Source organism: Siniperca chuatsi, linkage group LG3 (assembly GCF_020085105.1).
Source record: "Siniperca chuatsi isolate FFG_IHB_CAS linkage group LG3, ASM2008510v1, whole genome shotgun sequence".
NCBI lineage: Eukaryota > Metazoa > Chordata > Actinopteri > Centrarchiformes > Sinipercidae > Siniperca > Siniperca chuatsi.
The window spans coordinates 22,792,976-22,815,564 of record NC_058044.1 but is presented as its reverse complement, the minus strand read 5'-3'; the positions used below and the strand labels follow the sequence as shown (position 1 = coordinate 22,815,564).

At 38.1% G+C, this 22,589-nt stretch overlaps 1 protein-coding gene across 1 annotated transcript; it reads right to left on the bottom strand.

Annotated features, from left to right (window-relative positions):
- Nucleotides 1-5,915: 5,915 nt before the first annotated feature.
- cxcl12b (chemokine (C-X-C motif) ligand 12b (stromal cell-derived factor 1)) lies at nucleotides 5,916-20,970 on the bottom strand. The gene is made up of 4 exons (XM_044191722.1): nucleotides 20,781-20,970; nucleotides 17,900-18,017; nucleotides 11,742-11,825; nucleotides 5,916-9,516 (listed from the first exon to the last, which is right to left on the bottom strand). The coding sequence occupies exons 1-4, from the start codon at nucleotides 20,845-20,847 to the stop codon at nucleotides 9,477-9,479; spliced, it is 309 nt and encodes a 102-aa protein (XP_044047657.1). The 5' UTR covers nucleotides 20,848-20,970; the 3' UTR covers nucleotides 5,916-9,476.
- Between the last annotated feature and the right edge of the window lie 1,619 nt (nucleotides 20,971-22,589).

The window sequence follows — 22,589 nt, the reverse complement described above, 5'->3', positions numbered from 1 at the left end:
CCGGCTCTGAAATTCTCTCATGGAGTTACGCTGTAAAAAATGTCTGTCATAACAGGTTTTATCTAATATTCAAACTTCACTCACATACTCAGGCAGGCATTAATCCCTAAAACAGGCAAGTTCTCATTTTATGTGAAAATATATGTTTCAATTGCAGATGAAGTGATATTATCATTTTCATTATTTTACTAACTGAAATAATAACAGTTTGATTAAAGGCGAATATTGAAGCAAAATTGATAAAACTGTAATATTCCAGCTTATGCTGGAGTGTTAGTCATAATTTCACAAGTATTCAGATCCTTTTTAAAAGTAAAAGTGGCAAGTACAAGTCCTGTATTAAAAAAGTCACTTAAGGCGCCCCGGTAGCTTACCTGGTACAGCACCTACCAGGCTGAGTCCTTACCGCAGCAGCCCAGATTGGAGTCCGGCCCGGGCCCTTTGCTGCATGTCATCCCCTCTCTGTGAGTACAAAGTTGCATTAAATGGAAATACTCAAGCACAAAAACACTTCAGTAAATGCACTTAGTTACATTCAACTGGTAATATTTAGTACTTGTCGGTTGTTACATAATAGATAACAATTCCTACTTTGTTATATGAGTTTTACATGCTTGAACTATTAATGTTTTTTTTGTATTCATTAGCAACTCTATTAAAACATTGCATATTATGATTATTTTGTTATGTGGAATTATCAAAATCCTTCTGGTTGCACCTTATATAGTGAATAAATAGCTTAACTGTATGTCAACTTTTACAGTGGAATCAGAGAGGTTCAGTAGTAATTGCCTGCAGGGCATGCCTGCCTCACAAAAGGAAATAGCTGGGAAGTCAACTCTCCGCTAAGTTAATGATGCTTGTCTGTTAAATGCCAGCAGAGGATTCTGATAACCAAGCAACAAAGACACAGTCCGCTTGGTCCTGCATCACAGTGGAATGACTCATTAAATGGGGATCATTGCAAATCTTTTGTACGTGATGTCTTCCAAAATGAGCCGTGAATAATGACATCCCCTTTTTTCTCTCTCTCTCAGACTTTTTTCAGAAAATGCTAATAAACAAAGATGTATTACATCCTTTTCTCTGCTATGGAACAATTGGGACTCATTGCTGATAAATGATGATATTCATCTCTTTTTCTCTACTCCCCCCCCGCTCTGCGCTGTCTCTTATTCAAACATATGGGATGTGCCTGTGTGGAAACAGTGACCAACCTGTTTCCAATAGTGTTACCCTTGACCCTTTTCTCCGCTGTAAGGTTAGGGAAACACTGAACGCTCGGCCATGATGGATCTGAGGACATTCCAAAACCCCCAGAGCTGTTTACGCTAGTGCCTGTTGGCTTGATAGAGAAGAAGTGTCTTGTGGGATATGTGGTTTCTGTGACGGCTGGAATTGTGAACTCTGTCGTCCTTATTGCTCTCCCTCTACAATGGCACTGCCTTTGTCTCTGTCCTCTTTTTAATGAAAAGAGTGATCACTGATGGCAGCTCAAACCTCGTCTGTCTTTTTGAGCCTGTGTTTGTTGATGCCGATTGTTGATAGTCTGTGTGTTTAGGCCTGGGGTTGAACATCTGTGGGGGGTAACTAGGGCTTGCATGTCTGTGGAAGGGGTCACCACACAGTCAGAGAGATGAGGGACTCAAGCACATGTTGCTGAAGGGATCACAGAGTGGTCAACTCCTAGGTGAGGTTAATCAGGTGTGCTTCATATACTTCAGTCTGTATTCACAGCCGGCACTGACCAGTGCTTAATTAAAATTTGACATGATTGCAGCCTCCACAGCTGTATAGCTAAAATTGTGATGTAATAATGATCTCATATCAGTAAACTGGTGCTTTAACCAGTGGTGGCAACTCAGTCCTCAGATGTTTTACTTAAGTAAAAGTAGTAACATTGCAGTGAAAGTATTGTTACAAGTAAAAGTCCTGCATTAAAAATTTTACTTTGTAAAATTACAAAAGTATTAGCATCAAAATATGCTTAAAGTACAAAAAGCACTCATTATGCAGAATGGCAGCTAGTAAAGGTGGGGCAAATCTTTTACTATATATAGTGCAGGGTAGCTTGTAAATTTCTCCAAGGGATCAATAAAGTCTTATCTTTATCCATAATAATACATCATAATATATTTGTTGATTATATTTTGTATTTTTTATCTGAATCCAAGCTTGACAGGCCTGCCATGCCTAGTTACAGTTGCTAAGCTATGATTGGACAACTGCTGTTTGGGGGAGAGGTTTAGCGAAAGTACAATTAGACTAACAAAAGCATTTCCACAGGCTTGTTGATAGAGTTACAGTTTCCACCAAAATACCATATAAGCTTATTTTTCTTGTTGCAGTTTTCAGATTATCCACCTGTACTCGACGGGCACTTTCAGTTCACATTACACGTAAATTTGTATCTTCATATTTTGAGAGTCGCAACTTAATGTACTTGTGTCTGCTTGCGAAGGTATGTGCATGCTTGCTTCTATGTGTGTGTTTACACTTTCCTTTTAAGCATAAAGTCAGCAACCATACCAAATGGTTGACGACACATTCCTGTATGCTTTTGAGGGTTTTTAGTCTTTCTTTAGTGGTGTGTGTGTGTGTATGCGTGTGTGTATGTTCACTTGATCTTTCAGCACCAGGTCCATGTTCACATATCCCGAACAGGAAACATCATGTTAGCGTCTCCTTCCCCTGGCTTTCTTTTCATGCAGTGACTTTCTTTAGGAAACCAAAGGAATTATACTCAGATTGTGAACTGACATCCTTCACTGTCACGACCCCTATCACACACACAAACATACATATACACACACACTGCCCTGTGTGGTTTTGCAGCCAACATGTTTCCTATTAACTTCCATTCAGCTGGCTGGGTATTAAGTTGTTCAAAGATGTACAGTTGAGAGCCTCAAATCACACCGGATTACCCACAAACTCCAAGACCAAATCAGCCGGGCAATTTGTTGTCCAACCTGGTTATGTTCTCTGTCTCAGGTGATTTGAGTTGAAGGCTGCTGTGTGCTGAGCGAAGCAGTGTTGTTTTCATGTGGTTACTTCTTGATTCAAGATGAGAGGAGATTCACAGAAAATATCTCTTTACATTTTAGGTTTAGTTGACCATTGAACATAATCAAACAAAATCAAAAATGTCAAAAGCAAACAGTAGAGTGTAAAGTGTAAAGTCACCCAGTTAGAAATTTTGTCATTCCTTGACTGTGGATCTATAATGGAAAACTTTGAAGTAAGAACCAAAAAGGTGAATTACTGTTTCTAATTTCCATTCAATTGTCCCTTATGTGACATAAAAATCAGGACATTTTTTTACAAAACCTGCAGAGATTATGCATTTTCACAGTGTTCTGCCAAACTACCACCTATATCTTTGAAATGTCCCCTTTCCATTTGTTAGTCAGATCTGATAAACATCGAAACTAATCAATGCAGCCTGTGAAACTGAAACCATTTGCAGCAAATAGACAGATCTCAAAAGGAGTCAGATTCGGAACGATGTTATTTATTCACAGATCACTTTTATCTTTAGCCATGTTAACAGCACGACACCAGAAATGGCAATATCGGTTGGTCAGTCCACCACTTTGGTCCACACTGAAATATCTCAACAACTGTTGGATGGATTACCATGAAAGTTTGTACAGACATACATGGTCCCCAGAGGATGAATCCTACTAACTTTGGTGATCCTCTGACTTTTCTCCTTGTGCCACCATGAGGTTGACATTTTAACTTTCCATGTAGCACCAAATGACAAAATACCTGCAAAACTAATGGCATATTCCCATCAGCCTCAGCTGTACTTTGTGTTTAGTGCTAATGAGCTAATTTTAGCTAAACTAAGATGTTGAATATGGTAAACATTATACCTGCTAAACATCAGCAAGTTAGCATTGTCAGTGTGAGCATGTTAGCATGCCAATGTTAGCATTTAGCTCAAAGCACAGCTGTGCCTAAGTACAGCCTCATAGAGCTGCTAGCATGACTGTAGACTGTTGCTAGAATATACCAACTTTTGTTATAACTCACTCAGCCATATGAATATTCTGCATCATGTTACTGATAAGCCAAAGAGTTCCTGTATCATCTTTGGACCTTATATACAGTTTGCATGGTAGCATAATATTATGCTGACTGAGAGCACACACAGCATGACCTATACTGTGTAGTATAATAAGTGTGTAGCATGCACTTCATCATACATCCTTCGCTGTCCCTTTGAACTGTATGTGCGGTCCAGTTTTCCTGTACCATTTGTGTCAACATTTACTCTGCTGCTTCATCTGTTGATATGTCTCTTCATCAATCTGTGCTTTTATTGTCCTCAGTTGGAAAGTCTATGTCTGATTCAGACTCTAATTAGCCCACTGGACTATATTTTATTAGTCACAACTGGCTTGTAATGTTTTATCTAGTTTTATTAAGAATATTTCACACACTGATCTGAGGCCTCTCTCTTGTTGTAAAAACCTCTAAATTCCTCGGCTGAACTGGATCAGAGCAATGTGTCAGTGAAAATACATCTTAATAAACATTCTGTACATATGTCAGCCACCTCCATCATGTCTGGGTCTCAGCTGAGTAAGCACAGTATAGAAATCCCATAATCATTTCTGAATGTGCCCAAAAGGCCCAAACATGCAACTCTCAACCTCCAAACTGCTTGGTCCATGTCCAAACCATGTCTCATGTTCCTCCTATATATCTACACACAGGTCAGAGGTAAGAGCTGTACCATGAAATGAATCCGCTCTACATGTTTCCACTTTATTAGAGCTGACAGCTTTATAAAACTACATGGGCTCCCTGGTGCTGAGGACGAGTAATGAACCAACACAAATTAATACTTTTGAAACCCCAGGTGTTAAAATATCAGACAGGGATGTTAATGGGCATTATATGTACCTTTAAACTTCACTTCTTTACTGGAAAAAGATTTGCTGAATAGGTTTCAGTTCTAAGGTGGAAAATGTCAAGTGATAGTCCTGTTGAATTATTCATTGAGGTTGAGGCAAGACTGTTAGCGTGAAGTTTTGGCCTGGTGATGCTTTTTAGTTTGAACTGGTTTATTTTGGAGAACCTGCAGCAGGAAGTCTGCTCTCTTGTGATTTGTTTCTGTCTATGGAAAAAGAGGTTGCATGGTCTGTAGTACAACTTATCCCACCTGTCTGAGGTGTGGTGCAGCCACAGTTATTGAAAGAGAGACATTTCTCAGCACTTCTGCTAGGCATTTTTCACTTCAAAACTGCATCATCTGTGCTTTAAGTCACTTTTAGACATTTTCAGTATTTGATCAAGACCATGATCTTTCCTGCAACGTAACCAAGTGCTTTAAGTGCCTAAAATAACCATAAAAACATTTATCATGCTGTAGCTGCTACAAGCGGATAATGTATATATAACGTTTATACATATATACAGTAAATATAATTTCGAGGAGACCGGGTGACCACATAGACTGTGTGTCTCATGGCTCTTACCAACACCCCCGTACAAAACTGTAGACGGTTTACGGACTGAGTACAGAGAGCCAAAATAAACCAGTCACTGGTGAAGAAAGTCAAACATCATCTAACAAACTAAAGACCCAGATATTTTTCTTAGGAATTGAAGGAACAAGTTAAAATGCAAAGGAAAGTGAATACTGAGCTTCAGTCAGGTGGGCAGAACCTCGACTCCAATGTTGCTCCATGTCTCCTGGATGTGTAAGTAGGCATTTGCTTGCTAACAGGCCAGCCATAACAACTTGATAAGCCGATAGTCTATCTGCGATGTTTTTCTGTATGTTTGATATGAAACCTCTCTGCCCCCTAATGGTCAGAAATCACTTAATGCAGCTTTAAATCAATGAGATATACAAATAAACACTGTTTTTTGACAGATAAAATACAGACACGTATAACTGATTTTTATGTCACATGACTTTATTGAAAAAAGGGCTAGTGTATCAAAATTCTGCCTCTTGGTTTATAAACAGTGACAATACAGAGGGTAATACTCTAATACATCTAACTAATGTAAAGAATATGTGTCAGAAGCTGCCTCAAAAGAAATAAAGTTATTTCACATTGTCTCGGGGTCCAAAGTAGAACACATGCACCCTCTTTGATTAATTTATTATCACGCTAATTGTGAGTAAAAGTGAACCTGAATGTGTATTTGGTCCAAATAATACACACAAAAACTTTCTGTAAAAGCTCTATTTGCACAATGATAAAGGAGTATATATATATTTGTCTAAAATGTTAAATGTTTCCACAGGGACACACTTAAAGTCTGATTAATACTAATTACCTGTTATTACGTGCATCTCATTAACATAAATCAATAATGAAACAAATGCTGCTAACAGGTTAATAAAGTTTTACCACAGGTAATGCAATATCTTTTTCCGGTTATTGAGATAATTATCACATCATACGTACATTAGAAAGTTTACAGAAGTAAAAACAATCTTCTCCCTAGATGTGACTCTAGGGAGAAGTTAAGTAACTAACTAATTTGTAATGAATTTACAAAATGAATGAAATTAGACATTTATCATTGCATATCAGTCCATTTGGAAACTGGAACATTTTATCTTATTTAGCAATGTGTTTAAACAAATTAGTATAATAATATAAAATTAATGTCCATTAACTTCTATTACATGAATGGGAAATTAATTACACTTACAGGATTATTGCACCATTAGCTGCAAATTAATATGATTATCATCTGTAAGCAGGCACTCAGCAAATAGACCATGTAAAACAAAACACAACAAAGACCTTAACAATGACCACAACCACCAGGACTTCCATTACAGTTTTAGGGGGGAAAGTGGGCTCTAATTCTGTGACATGGCAGCAGTTGTGAGATTGAAAAAACAAAGAATGCCCGTGGGGTGCTGGGAGTGTCCAGATTGAAAGCACATGTTAGTCGCTTGGATCTCAACGCAAAGGTTTTGTTCAGTTTCAGCTCAGTGATTCTATTGACACATCATACATCAACCTCAGTAAAACTCTAAAAAAAAACCGAATCAAGTGTTCGACGGGGACGACTGGTGGGCTGAGCTGAATAGTTTCCTGACTCATGTAACACAATGACAGCAGCTTTTGTTTTCAATCACTGTGTGTTGGACTTCACAGATTTCATTCAGTTCACCCATGTTTTGTCTCAGATTGGTTGGTAAGGAAACAGTGTGGAGAGAACAACAAACCAGGAGGACAATATTTGATTTGTTTGGCTGATTTTTTTTTATAGACATTGTAAAAAAATTATAAAAATTAGCATATTATTCCATGGAAAAGGAATGTGTTGCATACTGTGTATAACATATTTGCAAACAAACCATTACATATATGTGAAATATTGCATGAAACCTTAAAAACGAAGTTTAATACTGCTTCTTGCATTTTATGGACTAGCCTTCATTTAGTAGCTACTGCCTACTGTACATTGTATTATTAAAAAAGTGTTTAGTAAGATTATACACAATGTAAAAATAAACAATTACATTTAAAAGACACATCTGATAATAAAGTGGCTCAAATATATATATATATATGTAAAAAGGATAATTAAAAACTTTTTGCCACCGTGAACTTTCCCTTTGTAACATTTGTAATTCTGCTGTTTTTTGTGACAACTTATTAGCTTTTCATTCCTACCAAGGACAGGTGTTGGTATGAAAACACTGCAGCTGAATTGCTCTGTTATACATTTACCTACTCCCTTTGATGAGGTGTACAAAATTAAGAATTATAATGATCTTCTACCTTTTTCTAACAATAAATGATATAGAAAGTCATGATTTTTGAGGTTCACAGGTTTCTTCATGTTGCATGTTTTACTGTATAAATATTTGGTCTCTGTTTACTGATATGTTCAATCAACAAAAAAGTTGCATTGATAAGTGATTTATTTCACTTCTTTATAGTATTTATCAGTACAGTATGGCCTTGACTAGGCTGTACTCATACACTTTTTGTAGTTATACCAACGAAAAGTAATGCACTATAATTTGTATATAACCCACGTAATAGGGAGCCACGAGGCAGTTACATTTATCATTATGTGGTTTACTTCACATGACTTACGTGTTTATGACACGTGACTTACTTACTGTGAGTTATTAACATAACTTACTTATTTTAACCGTAACCATGAGCTTTTCCTAAACCTAACCAAGTAGTTTTGGTGCTTAAACCTAACCAAACAATGACCATTTCACAACGTTAACCGTGTGTTTATTATGACAATAATAACAACTAAGGTCCGGTACACCTGTTGCTGGACATTGGTAGGATTATGCACAAAAATGGTGCATTACTTTTCGTAACATATCTACGAACCGCTGTATGAGGATGACATAACATCATCTTTCCATTTAATTTTTCATATCAGACTCTAACAACAGCGCTTTAAATATTCTCTGGTAAAAACATAATTGTGTTTCATATAAGACATAAAAGTTACAACATCCCATCTTAAATCTTGCATAAAATAAACAGTGAAATTGAATTATGTCAATGGCTCTGAGCCTTTATACTGAATATATAGCACCATAAAATCAGTGCTTGTTTCTTAGCAGTGTGTGTGAGCGCCCATCTGTTTTGTTCCTGATGGTGGAGCAAGCTTGAAGACAATTCAAGATATTGTTGTAGCATGGCCTGCCCTGATTGGTCACTGCTTGTGACCCCATTGGCCAGCCTCTCTGTGTCTGTCCCATGACCCCTCAGTCCTGGAGTAATGCCAGATTCACCTCATATCAGAAGTCTGAAGAAGTCTTTAACATCACCATCCCAAATATTTTTAATGAATGTAAAGTAGACTCTTTTCAAAAACCAGTGGAAGTAAGTGTATTCCCTTTAGATTTTACCGTTTGTGAATGATACATTTCTTCAGTTTGCCAAACCACATTTGGGCATTGGACATTTAGACAGAACCTGCCAACAAAGTCTTCCTAAGAGGCTCATGATTCACGATTCAAAAAACTTCGTGAATGTAAATACAGCTCGTATTTAGAGTTAATATGACAGGAAGTGAAGGTAGCATTACCCACAAAGCCTTGTGTGAGACAGAAAGCTCAAATTGTTCCTTTATAGCTGTGTGAAGTAAAAAAATACTATATGCAGACACACAGAGTTAGTTCACACACACACACACTCTCTCTCTCTTGTGCCAATCACCCAGCATTCACATACATATATCTGACATCAGCATGCGTCCCATCATTCCAAGGTATAATAGCACTTGGTGCTAACATGGAGAGTTGGAGGTGACTGCATGGGTGTCCAGAGGGATCGGTGGCGGTGTTGGGGACGGCACGGTTTGACGGTGAAGTGCTGGTTCTGCAAGCGGCCCAGAGAGGTGGACAGGTACATACAGCGTGTTTACATACATCCATAGCAGTGACAGGGAGGTATACAGGTTCGACCCAGGGATGCCAGGTCTGACAACATACATGTCTTCCCTTGTGTTTAGTTTTTCTTGTTATTGCGTCTTCTGGATTTCTTCACCCTGGAGAGAGATTCAGAAGGATAAGTTATCGATTAGACTGAAAAGAGCCAGAAAAGATGGTCACCGTTTCTATTGTTTGCTGGACCAGATGGGAAAATCTGTACAAGGAAATGGCGCCACTGGATTCACTGAATATGTTGTTATAAAATCAAATCAAGTCTAATGATGAATGATATACAAACATGGATAGCCTGCAGTTTAAAAAGCAAATGTCAGTGGACGATGGTTAGTCTAGCCAACTACTAGCATTTAATTAAACACGTGAACCTTTATGTTGCCAATATTTACACTAACTTTCCCCTTAAATAGCTCCAGAATTAAATACAACCTTTTTTCACCTTGTTGTATCTTCTTGTTTTGGCTCTTTAATTGTAATAACTGAAATATTTGATCTGCAATCCCAGTTTTCGGTGGCTACGTTACATCAAATGGAAAATGTTATATGGTTTCTGCACATTTGCATACACATTTCCTTCTACTTCAGCATGACATATATCATTATTGGTATCTTTGTAAATCTTGTTAACTGGACTCAAATTAAAGTTCTTTAGGTTTAAAGAACGTTTGCCAGAAGAACAGAAATTTTCAATGGGCATTAATGAACACACCACAAAGTCTGCATGACTGACGAGGTTCAAGGTAGATGTTCGAAGGTTACGAAGGGTAAAGGTTATTATTGCGCCGTAATTTGGAAACTTGTGTTGCAGCACTTTCTTTGGCATGTGAAATCCATCTTTTCAAATAGGGGACTTGAACGTGCAGCAAGGCACTTGTGAAAAGAGTGTGCATGCTGTTCTTAGCAGAGGAGTCATGGACATGTTAGGGGCCTCAAGTGTTGGCAAGCAGTTTTGATAGGTGAACATCATAGCATATAAATGTAATTTATGTGTAACTGTAACTGAATATGAAAAAGGGTGACGCTGACAAAGAACAGCCATGCTGTAAAAAAACATCCCTCCCTCTATAAAAAAGGTTTGAAGTGAATTTGAGTTGTGATTTCCTTTTATGTAAAGACAGTTGACTGCATTTCTACATAGCCTGTACACACACACACACACACACACACACACACACACACACACACACACACACTACATACTTGTAAGTGCACTTTATTGTTTATATGTGTAGGCGTTCTTGGTCATTCCTCTTATATGTAAGAGCACTCTTGTAACACAGGATTTTAGTGTGAGTTTTTAAAGTTACTCTAACTTCATTCATTCATGGCTCCTATCATGAGCGCAAAATGCAACACACTTAACACACTTAACTATGTTCCCCACACTAAACCTTGTAACTGCAGTTTTAGTCATTTTGACATTTTTGCTGTGTATAAAACCTTACTGAAAAAGCTCAAAATGAGGCGTAAACAGTTAGGATGTGTAATGGATACTCAGCTCTCTACATACAGTATGCATTGAGACACAGGAGACAGAATATGAAAAGTCATTGTTTTATAGTCTGACAGACTGTTTGCTGCTATGCCACATGCCTGCTTCAATGAACAGTGATAAAACTGAAGTCAACTCCCAGGATAAAACTACATTTAAAACAAAAATCTGTATTCACGCAGGTCCTTTACTAACACAATAAACAATATCTCGTAAATCCTCAGAAATTACTTTATTGTTTGTTTTCACATTGTTGGGAACATTTTTTGTGAGGAATGCACACATTTTAACTGCATAGCTCATTAAAAACTGAATGAGCTGCTGCAGTTTTTACTATGAATAGTTTTCACCCACAATGCTGGGAGCAACTCTGTCGCTGCTGTGCAATTAGTGAAGATAATTATGTGAAAAATGGTTCTTAGGAATAAAAAAAATCATGTTAAAAATACAATAAACACATGATAAGTGCATTAACTACTGTGAGTGAGCTGAGAGGGTAAACATGATGTACATTTGACTCTTCTGCAGTCTTGGCTGAAGTCTCAGACACATCCTTATGAGAGAGAAGGAAGCAGACAAACCAGTGGCAGATTTATCACTATTCTTACTTGATGCTAATTATTCACAGATAATAACTCAGCTGCTTACATCAACCGTGTCAGCGATTTCAGAGAGTAATTGTCAGCAGGAAACAGAGAATTGGCCATTTTTAGAAGTGTTTTTTTTCTTCTTTGCAAAATCTAAACTCAGAGGAGAAGAAAGCTGTATTTTATTTCTGTCTTTGTCAGCGATGTTTGTGTCTGCTGAGAGAGAGCGAGGAGGGGTTTTTCTTACTTGTTAATGGCGTTCTTTAAGTACTGCTGCAGCCACTTGGTCTCCGGGTTGATGCAAACTTCCCTGTTGCTCTTCAGTTTGGCACTGTGGGAGAAAAAAGAATTTGAGGGATTAGATGCCACATTTATGGATATTTCTGCTAAAATGTCCAGAATGGATGAATTTCACTCTTAAGACAGTGATTATTTTGTGTTATTATCCCATTTTAACATGCAGACTTATGTTTGCTTTTCTAATTTCTACTCTGTAACATACTCACATGAAGTAAGAGTAGCAGAGATAGAGAGGAAACAAAGTATTTTAGTCTAATCCAAACTCACATTTAATAAATCAGATTTAAGGACATGTACTAGAGAGTATTTTCACCTCTGGGCTTCCTTTGTAGCCGAACATCCGGCATTGGTACAGTACAGAGATTATATCTATTGTATTAGCTGCGTGGTCATCCACACTGTAACAAGACCTCTCAGTAACCTCGAGGAAATGTGACTGGCATTTTAATTAACATGGATCCTTAAAGAAGCTCATTCAAGTTCCTTAGTTGGTTTTCTTTGTTTCCATTTTAGGGTTTTTCTTGAATGAGCAGGTGGATTTAGTTTTCCTTTTTCTGCAGACATTTGAAAAGGGAACTAGGCTGTTTTATAAATTACCTCACAGGAGTTTTTGCATGTTTAGCTCAGTAGCTACCACTCAAAGGTGCTATATAGCGTAAATAAAGGGGATAACCACGCTCTAAGTTTTCGAACTGCGACTATAATGCTTCGGGAGATGTAAGCATAATATTTGTATAATAATTTTCATTGTAATATTTTTATAATAATATTTTTTGGCAAATTGGCACCATGAAAAGTATGCCGAATTAACTATTAGCAGTTCCTGTTTACAATGTACCCATGTCTGTACTGACAACTATCACTGGATTACTTTGATACTTAAAGAAAACTTAAAAACGTGATGATTCTCAGGCACGTTCTGAGGTTATAAGGAGTGTCTTTTTTCTATGATTTTTAAGCGGATTTATGGACGTGTATTAGTGATGGACATCAGAGATGATGATACGCTTGGAAAGTGTAAGTCACACAAAATCTAAAAATGTGTGTATCATATCTGTGTGTTCAGATTTGATAGAGTTATGATTCCGAGATGGAGTATGAATTTTGACACTAATTGCGGCAATTGGGCGCTAATTATTTTAAAGTACCTTTATTGCATGATGTCTCTCCCTCCATACCCCCCCTTCAACTCTCCCTCAGTTGCTCTAATGCATCACAGTTTGAGAACCTCTGTTCCAAAGATGGTTTCCCAACTTCCACAGAGCCAGAAGTTTCAATTCATGTCAGTACACAATGAATCAACTTGTAGAAACTTGGAACTTGCTTGATATCACAACAAACTATCTATCACCTTCAAGGTTACATTATGGCTGTGTAAGAACATTTTTAAAGCGCCCCTTCAGGTGTCTGAGTATCCTTGAACGTTCCTGCTCACAACCACAAGACCAAGCAACAATAAACATAACCTTGACTTCAAATAAAGGTGACAAATCTTGACTGTGATGTGTTACCTTTCTCAAGCAAGTTTCTCTAGTAACTCTCTGAAACTGAAATGAATGGAAAAGAATGGCTTCTTGCAATGCAGGAAAACTTTAAAGATCACAATACTGAATATGTTTGGGACATGATATTGTTGAAGAGATAATACTCTGAAGATATGTCTTTAACTTAATCTTTTTTATGGCTAATAAATCACAATAATATAATTTATTTTTTATGAAAGCTCACTTCAACTTTATCTCCAAAAACCCCAGTACATCTTGAAACACATCCCAGTTAAACCCAGAGGATTAGTATTTCTAACAAGCTGTCACCTTAATGTCGAGAGCAAATAAATCACACTGCTTAATTTAACATCAGCTAACCTGCACTATTTCTAACCAAAAAAGGAACCCAAATTCCTTTGTCAGTGCATATCATGACATAAAATAAAAATATCTGCTTTGGACGGTTGGACTCGTGTTGAATAAATCACAGGACCTTGATGTTGAAACAAACACAGTGTGTCAGGATAATATCTGATATGGTTTATGAAGGCTGAGCTCAGAAACACCTCAGCTAAGCTCTAAAAACCTCAGCACATCCTACAACACATCCCAGCTGAAAACCAGAGGATTACTGCGCATAACAGGCTGTCACCCTCCGGTCGGCGGTGAAAAATCACAGCTCTCTGTTTCCACTCAGGGACAGCTGGAGGGGAGGCTCACACCGCGGATCACACTGTACTGTATGGCTTGTAAAGCTGTCTCTACGCTGCACACAAAACTTCTTAACTCATAGTTTGATGGAAAGTTCGTATGGGGAAGCATTTTGGTCAGGCTGGTTTGGTTTAAGTCATGAGTGATATTGGATCCTAAATTATGTTAATTAGGGGGATACATCTCACATCACACATTGAAATGTGCATTTTTACTCATTGTTGCAGACAATTTATTAACTATACCTGCCACAATTATTTTAGGACACTGGAAAACAGCTAAAGCTCTAGGTATTAACAGATTTGTTTAGGCAAAAGTAAAAATAGCATTTAATGAGTGTGGAAGACAGTGCTTTTCTACAGGATCTCAATTGGATTTATGGTAAAACACCCAAAAGGCCTGTTTAAGTTCTATATCACTATTGGGTTGTTTTAAGGTGTTATTTAGGTTTTTTATAGAATGAACTCTTGTAAATGATTGTATTAGAATTTTTTTCAATGATTGTATATTTGAATTTCTGTTTCATTCTAATTTGTGGCATATTTGTGTTATATGTTGTTCATCTGTTTCTGCTGCCTATCTTGTCCAGAACACTCTTGAAAAATATAATTTTAATCTCAGTGAGGCTTTCCTGGTTAAACAAAATAAAAAAACATATTTTTAAGTTCTCTATTACTATTTGATATATTCAAATAGTGTCGCTCATTAAAATTCTTTACTGTGTTATGTATAAAATTTGGCATGTCATGGACTTTTGAAATCATTTTTTAAATGAGCGATTACATTTTGACAGCCAATTTCAAGAGACTATAAACAAAAGTGTATCTTGTAAACTGAACGATTCCCTTTTAAAAAACCTGCCATTTTTCTTTGGACTCAGTTGTGTTGATTGATTGGATCACATTGGATATTATTTGCTTTATATGTATTTATAAGACTGAAGCAGGATTTCAGAATGATCCTACTGTGATGAACTCTGTGGTCACAGAGAGTGTGTGTTCTTGTGAGTGACGTCTGACCTGTTGATGGAGAGCTGAGCCAAATATTTAGGAGAGGATTTGTTCTGTTATCAGACACTGCTGGGTGAGTTTCAGATCTGTTGGGGGGAACATGGGGCAGGCAGTGGGGTCTCGCCCCCTCCAAACATGTGGATCTCACACCTCGGTGGCAAAAGGTCATGTATGAGAGTTAACAACTTAAGAGGTGTCTCGCCTCACTGCTCCTCTTTCTCCTCCCTCCATCTCTCCATCACACAACTCTGCAAATTAAACACATTCCTCTCTGCCTCAAACTGCTCCCTCATCACTGCTTTCTCATTCAATTTGAACCCCCACACTCTCCTCCGCCCCTGCTACCCCGTTAATATGGCACCTCCCCTATTCCTCTCCCCATTTAGATGCACACACACACACACACACACACACACACACACACACACACACACACACACACACACACACACACACAAGCAAATAAGCAAATGGCCCCTAAACTTAAAAGAGCAGTTCAGGAGCATCAGCCCCAAATCCCTCAAACTAACATATGAGTCAGGAGGCCAAACAGCTCAGTAACTGGATCTGCATTTGCTTCTCCTCCAGGGATGTCCCCTTCTTCCCCTCCTCTTTTATTTTATTAGGGGTGGCCAGCTCATCCGCTCGGGAGCTCTGTGTTGTTTTGATGTGTCTCCCATCATCCTGTTTTTCTGTCTGCTTGTCTGGATGACCAACTGAGAGCTTAAACCCTAATTGACTTGGCTGGAATTTGAGGGCCGGAGTTCCACAAACAGCAGGTAGTAATTACTTCACAGCAAGTTAATACCAACAGCATGCAGGGACGGGTGGGGGGGGTGGATAGGATGAGGGCGCAGGGTGGGACACAGGGGGGAGGGGGAACAGAGGGTGTAGTGTTACTGGCTTTCTTTCATCTGCCTCAATAGAGATATCGGAGCAACTCTGCGGGCTCCTCGTCTGAATGACTTCTTGACTCAACTGGCAGTTTTCTGGAAGGAGGTTAGAGGGAGTTTGCAGCCCGGCCGGAGCGCCGTGTATCCTCTTTGACCTTTTGCCACTCGCTCACCCCTTCTAACAGTCACCAGCCCCCTCTCTTTTTGGCAGAAGCCCCACAGCCTTTTAGCCTTTTGGCTGTGAGGTTTCTGCCATCCTGTTTTCTATTGCAAACAAATGAATGAGGCTTTTTAGTTAATGTGTTCCAGACCACTGACAATTATTAGATTAGATTAGATTAGATTCAACTTTATTGTCATTACACATGTACAAGTACAAGGCAACGAAATGCAATTTAGGTCTAACCAGAAGTGCAATAAGCAAGTGCAGGATATAAAGTATGTGCAGGATAGAGCAGTATTATGAAAATATTTTACAAGTGGTGCTATGGACATTATATACAGATTATTCTCAATGTTGCTGGGCAGAAGCGGGAAATAAAAAAAAAGTGGATAAGGGAACACAGGAGGTCAGCAGAAATACAAAGGTAATCACTTTGACCCTTAATTATTGCTTCCTTCTGCCGTCACTGCTTTCCTCTTTCTGAGACGACCATGTTGTTTTAAACTCAGGCCTCTCATTAGGGAAAGAATAGAAGGATATTAACACCATACTTTACACATCCACTCTCAATCTATCTACATTGTATTTAGTTCATTAATCAAGTCAATAATGGTGAAAAGTGAGGGAAATAAAAGTAAAAAAAGTACATGTAAAAATTAAGGATAATGAAGCATTTAGTCAGAAGGATTAGATGTCATGTGACACAGACCTCAAAATTGTGGAATTATCTATAAGAACTGACTATAAATCAAGGAAAGCTAAAAATAAATGAATATCAGCACAATAACTGACCTTTTAAGAGGCAGGGGCTCAAAAAAAGAGCTTGGATAAACTAGGAAATTACAGTTAACAATGTCTCCCTAATATGCCCCTATTTTGAGGCACACAAGCAAAATGCAATAAAATCAACAGAATAGTGCATATGAATACATGATATTTTTATGGTGTTGTTTCACTGACAGATGATCGATGGTTCACTAATTTCAGTGCATTTTGAAGTGAAACAGTTTATTGATACTCACTGCTCTTAGATCTTCTGTTGTACAATGTGTGTGTGCATATTGTGAGTGTATATATTTTTTGTCATTGTTGTTTTTGAAGTGTTTGGTCAATTTAAACAGTCCCATGACTACAATGGCATTATTTCATATATGTAGAAATAATTTTGTTGCTATTTAATGAAGATTTGATAATATTTATACGACCGAAGGATTTCTGGAGCAAAAGTGTTCCCATATATACCCCTTTGGTATTTCTTTAAGATCTTTTTTATTTTCATCATGCATCTCACTTTGAAGATGTTTGGGGCGGGAGATCACACTCACTCGTACAGCAAAGATACCCAACATGATGAGATTAGCTTGATTCCACTGGCACTGTTGTAGTCAATCAAAATGTTTAGTGCCACACAGGTGGTATTATTGTCAAAATGTCACATTACAGCCTTCACATTACTTGTCCTCATGGTGAATGGATAAAACTCAACAACAAGGTGCTCCTGTGTTCAGCTATGTAATCAAGGGGGCATCATGTCCAGGCGAGCGCTGTGCATGGACCCAACAAGGTTCAGCCACAGATCAGGTTGTCAGAGAGGTGGACCAGGTGCTTTAACCTTTTGCTTATGGAGATAGGCCATGGTCTTTGCAGAATACTAGAAGCTTGATTTCACTCAAGACTCTGACCAACACAGCCATTGAAATTCACCTAAATACACCAAAATCTAAAGGAAATACTAGTGCGACATAAGTGGCAAAATCCTTTAAACGACCATCAAACGTTCACATCGGGAAATCAGTGTCTTCAAGTTAATCACCACAGAAAGGATACACTCATTTACTTACATGACTTGGAAGGGGCAGTTGGGTGTGTGGAGGAACTTGAGCTCTTTGATGGACCGCTGAGGAACCGTGTTGAGGGTGGAACGACACCAGCACCGCTCTACCAGACTAATGGGCTTTGCTGCAAACACATAACAAGGAAAATTACGAATCAGCACTAATGTAACTGAAAGAAAAAGTGATAAAACTACAAGACAAGACAAGTTAAATTGCAGTTAAAACAAGTAGAATACATTCATAGGAAACTCAGTGCTATGGGAAGAAGGTGTAATTTCAGCTGTTCAGCCCACTTACAAATAATTGGAACAGTTTTTATATAGTTACGTGAACAGAGGAGCAGTCACACACACGCACACACACCCTTTCTCACGCTGCATTACTTCTGCATTACTTTTATGTAAAAACTGCTATATATCAGTAAAACAAGGCAGAACTCAGACTTCAAGATGACTTGACAAAACAATTATTTGGATCTAAAGATTTTGATCCTATTTAAGCATTTTAGGTTTGTTAAACACAAATGTATTTTTGCTCATGGTAATTATTTTAATAATTCAGAAGTAGATAAAGTGACTGCTATGTGGTAAACTGCCTACATTTTCTTTTAAACAATTTAAACGTTTCATTGCTCATGAAACAGAGAGAGGGTCATTCTGGTTTGTATGAGGATTTAAATATTGACATCAACATAAATTAAAATCCAAAGTCAATCACAGTAGCTTCTACTTCATTTCAGTTGTGATTACACGCACCACTTCACTCAGTGGACAAATTAAAAGCATGTTTGATCTACTGTAACAAGCCTTTACAAAGCATGGGAATGCACAAGTTTACCTGCTATTGCTATGAACAACATGTTCATTAAAAAGAGATTAGCCCTTTTCTGACCAGTGTCTCACTCATACACACACACACACACACATGCAGAATTTCAGCTTTTCACTCCCAGAGCATTCAGCCCGGCCACTCTCATCAAGAAGGGTCCTCAACATTCAACTTCCAATATTTGCCTCTTTTATGAAAGAGCACTCTGCGGCTCAGACGGCATTCACAGCCTTTGTGGAAATCACCTCAAGTACATTCTTAAAATGATTACAAATCACCCCTGTGCCTCCATGGAGGCGTTTGGGGGCCCAGAGGACCACAGACACACACTAACTCCAAGTACACACTGTTACAAACTGATTGTAGTTTTGTACTTATTTTCCTTGTTTCAAATTACAATTTACATATTTTCCAAAGAAATGATGACGGTTGTAAAAATATCAGTGAAAAGATAAAGAGAAACCTGCAATAAAACTTTAAATTAGGAATCCATCCTAATAGCCTTGATGCTGCAGAATGCATTACTCCATATATCACATAAAAATGGTTTAAAAGAAAAACGTCTGCATTGAGGCTGCAGTGAGTGTCAATAAATCATAAAAGGTCACTGAGCAGATGCTGATTTTGCAGAAATTTGGCAAATTGCAACAACTCATTCTTTCCTAGCCATTTCCTGCCTAGATAAACACACAAATCAAGTGCATCTGGTGTAACTAACAGACCTTTTCTTCTGGGGTTCAACATATTCCTGTTGATATGCATGTTTATAATGCAACACCAAATGTCCTGCCACAAATGGCTAAATCCACAGTAATATCAGCCTAATGATTCACACCCATTCACGGCCTATTCTCATGTAAACTAAGGGATCATTATGCAGCATGCAGCACCGAAGCCAGAAGCGAGCATCCACTGCTATCACCACCACATTGTTTATCCCTAATTAGAAACTAATTAAAAGAAAGCAGAGGGAAAAGACAAATACACACATAAACTCTTTAATATGCAATCAGGGGTTTAACTGGGGCCAAAACAAAAAGCTTAGCATAACGCAGGCCAGGCGAGTCAAAACCCCAGCTTGTCTCCTACCAAAGTGAACATGTGGGAGATTAATGTAGGGTCACTGTGGAAACTGCTCTCCTCCTGTGGTCCATTTAGTCAAAAATACTGAATATCATAATTACCATATTATCATATTACTACAACATTTGCAACCTAATTTATTTCTCATTAAAAAAACAAACAAAAATCCCCTTAAATGTTACAAAAACCTGCAGCTGATTATTTTCTCCATTGATCGTTTTAGCCTATAAAATGTCACAATTCAGAATTTCCAAGCTGATATCTTCAAGTTGCTTTTTTTCTGTGACCAACAATCCAAAATCCAAAGATATTCAATTTGCTTTCACAGAGAACTAAGCAAAGCAAATTAGTTGCAGAATAATTTTCTGTGGATCGACTAATCGACAAATTGTTTCAGCTCTTCAGTAATAATTTAGTCAATACAGATAAATGATGGATGGAATATATGTCTACTATCTGGTAACTAGTTTTCCATGTCTGAAAAATATGAGATGTAACAAAAAAAAGCAAAGCATTAAAGTGCTGGAGTTTAAAAGCCACAAGGGCCTTTGTCAAAAAGCTATATTTCTTGTCTGCAACAAATGAAACTCATCAACCATCAAACCCTCAAAATTCAGGTGAATAAAACCTGACAAGGAACTACCAGCAATGGCAAAAGTTAAGCTTTGATAATGAAAAAGAAGTTAAAACATGAAGCCAAAAAGGAATCTTCATTTCAAAGACATTCACCTGATTTTCTAATATAGACTGAATCCTGAAATGTAAGAAAAATTCCTACAAAGCCAAGATTCAAATAATCCAAATGATGGAAGCTTCAACATCCAGACTAAATGCAACAAACTATCTTCCCAATCTTTGAGACTAAAACATCTCATGTAGTTAAATTTCTTCAACCAAAAATCAGTCAAAACCCTAAAACATGATCAAACCACAGTCACTCTGAACCACTAAAAATTGCCCCCTCTCCTGGACTCACCGCTGCAGGTTGGTACATGTGTGGCCACGGCCAGCAGAGCCATCAGTGCCAGCAGTTTGACATCCATGGTGGTGGGCTAACAGGCTGCAGGAGGGCTGCTCTCTCTCTCTAACTCTCTCTGCTACAATCCAGGCCACAAGTGTGACCACCAGCTCCGCTCTGCTCTGTGTTAAATCTTCAGATGGAAGAGAGAAAGAGAGAGAAGAAGGAGGGAGGGAGGGAGGGAGAGGGAGTCCCACTTTCTCAGGAGGGAGGGGGTGTGGGGAGTGTCCCAGCATGAGAGGAGAGGAGGTGAGGGGAGTGGAGGAGAAGGAGGGAGCACAGCAGCGAGTTAGTAGAGACTTCCTCGATTGTAAATATGTTGGCTGGGAGTCAAGGAGAAAGTCTGAGGGGAATTCTTTCTCTCTCTTTCTCTCTTTCCACTGATTTCTCTCCATTTTCCAGCTTTTTATTTCTCACTTTCTAGTTAGTACTGCTCTTTTATTGTCTTTGTTGTCCTTTTCTTTCCTCCGTTCCCATTTTTTGGTGTATTCTCTTTGCCTCTTCTTGCCACCTGCCACACACACACACACACACAGTACATGCAGCTTCCACCACCAGTCACTCACAGACTGTTTTCAGAGCCAGAGCTTCCTGCTGTTGGACTAATATTGTTGTATATTGCAGTGTTATTGTTTACTGGCACACAGACTGCTCTCTCTCTCTCTCTCTCTCTCTCTCTCTCTCTCTCTCTCTCTCTTTTACCTCTGGCTGTGTCTCTCTTTCTCTTTCCCCCACTTATTGACTCCCTGTCATCTCGCTTGGCTTCCATCCATGACGCCTGGTTCATGTCTTTATTGGGCTCCTCTGGATTTCACGTCAGTTTCACTGTCTGCTCTGCGATGAAACTATTATAGACTTCACAAATGTACCATTAAAATGAGAAGGGGAAAAGCTGTGTTGAATAAAAATGAGAATAATTGTGAATTTATTATATAAACTAGTTGTGAATGACTTCTGTGACTCCCAAGGCCTTTTCTGTTGGTCAAAGATTATTAAAAATAAGCTGATATTTGGAAAGGAAGCTTCTGTGATGGGCTGCTGTTCTTTGCCAAATATCAATGAAAATGAGGAAAACAGTTGGTAGTACATTTTTGTAATAGAATGAAAAATGAATGAAAAATTTGCAGTTCATTTTTGGAATGTATATCTGACCAGATGTGAAGATGTCAAATTCCTACAAAAATGGATAGTCTGGGTCTGATTTCCTCATATGTTGGCGACTAAAAGTGTCTGACAAGGATGGCATTACTGGCCACCTCGACAATGTTGCCAAGTCGATTCCTGTTTTGCAAATTTAGATTCCTGTACCATCAGACAAGGTTAGGACTGATTCTATGAAAGAACTGTAAATAAAACCATCACCTTTTCTGTCAATTTTAATGTTTTGCTTCCACAGAAAATACAGCCTGTGTTTCCTTCCCCCTCTTGCAATTAATCTTAATAGACAGTTATAAGGAATTATATCTTAATATACTGTAGAGAAAACATTGTGCATACATTTTAGGGTGCATTTTAAACATCTGGCAGTGGACAACAGCTGAAAAGTAGCCCTCGGCAAACTCTGACTCATTTGTTCTTTTTTCTGTTGATCAATAAGCATTGTCATGTAAACTTAACAACATAAATAAATACATATACTATAGAAAACATTTAACAGTAGACATATGATGGTTGAAAAAAGAATTTAAAAATGCAAAAAATGGCAAATTATAATGGCGGATAAATGTCGATTGTACTCTACTGTATTATTTGGCTGAGGCATAAACA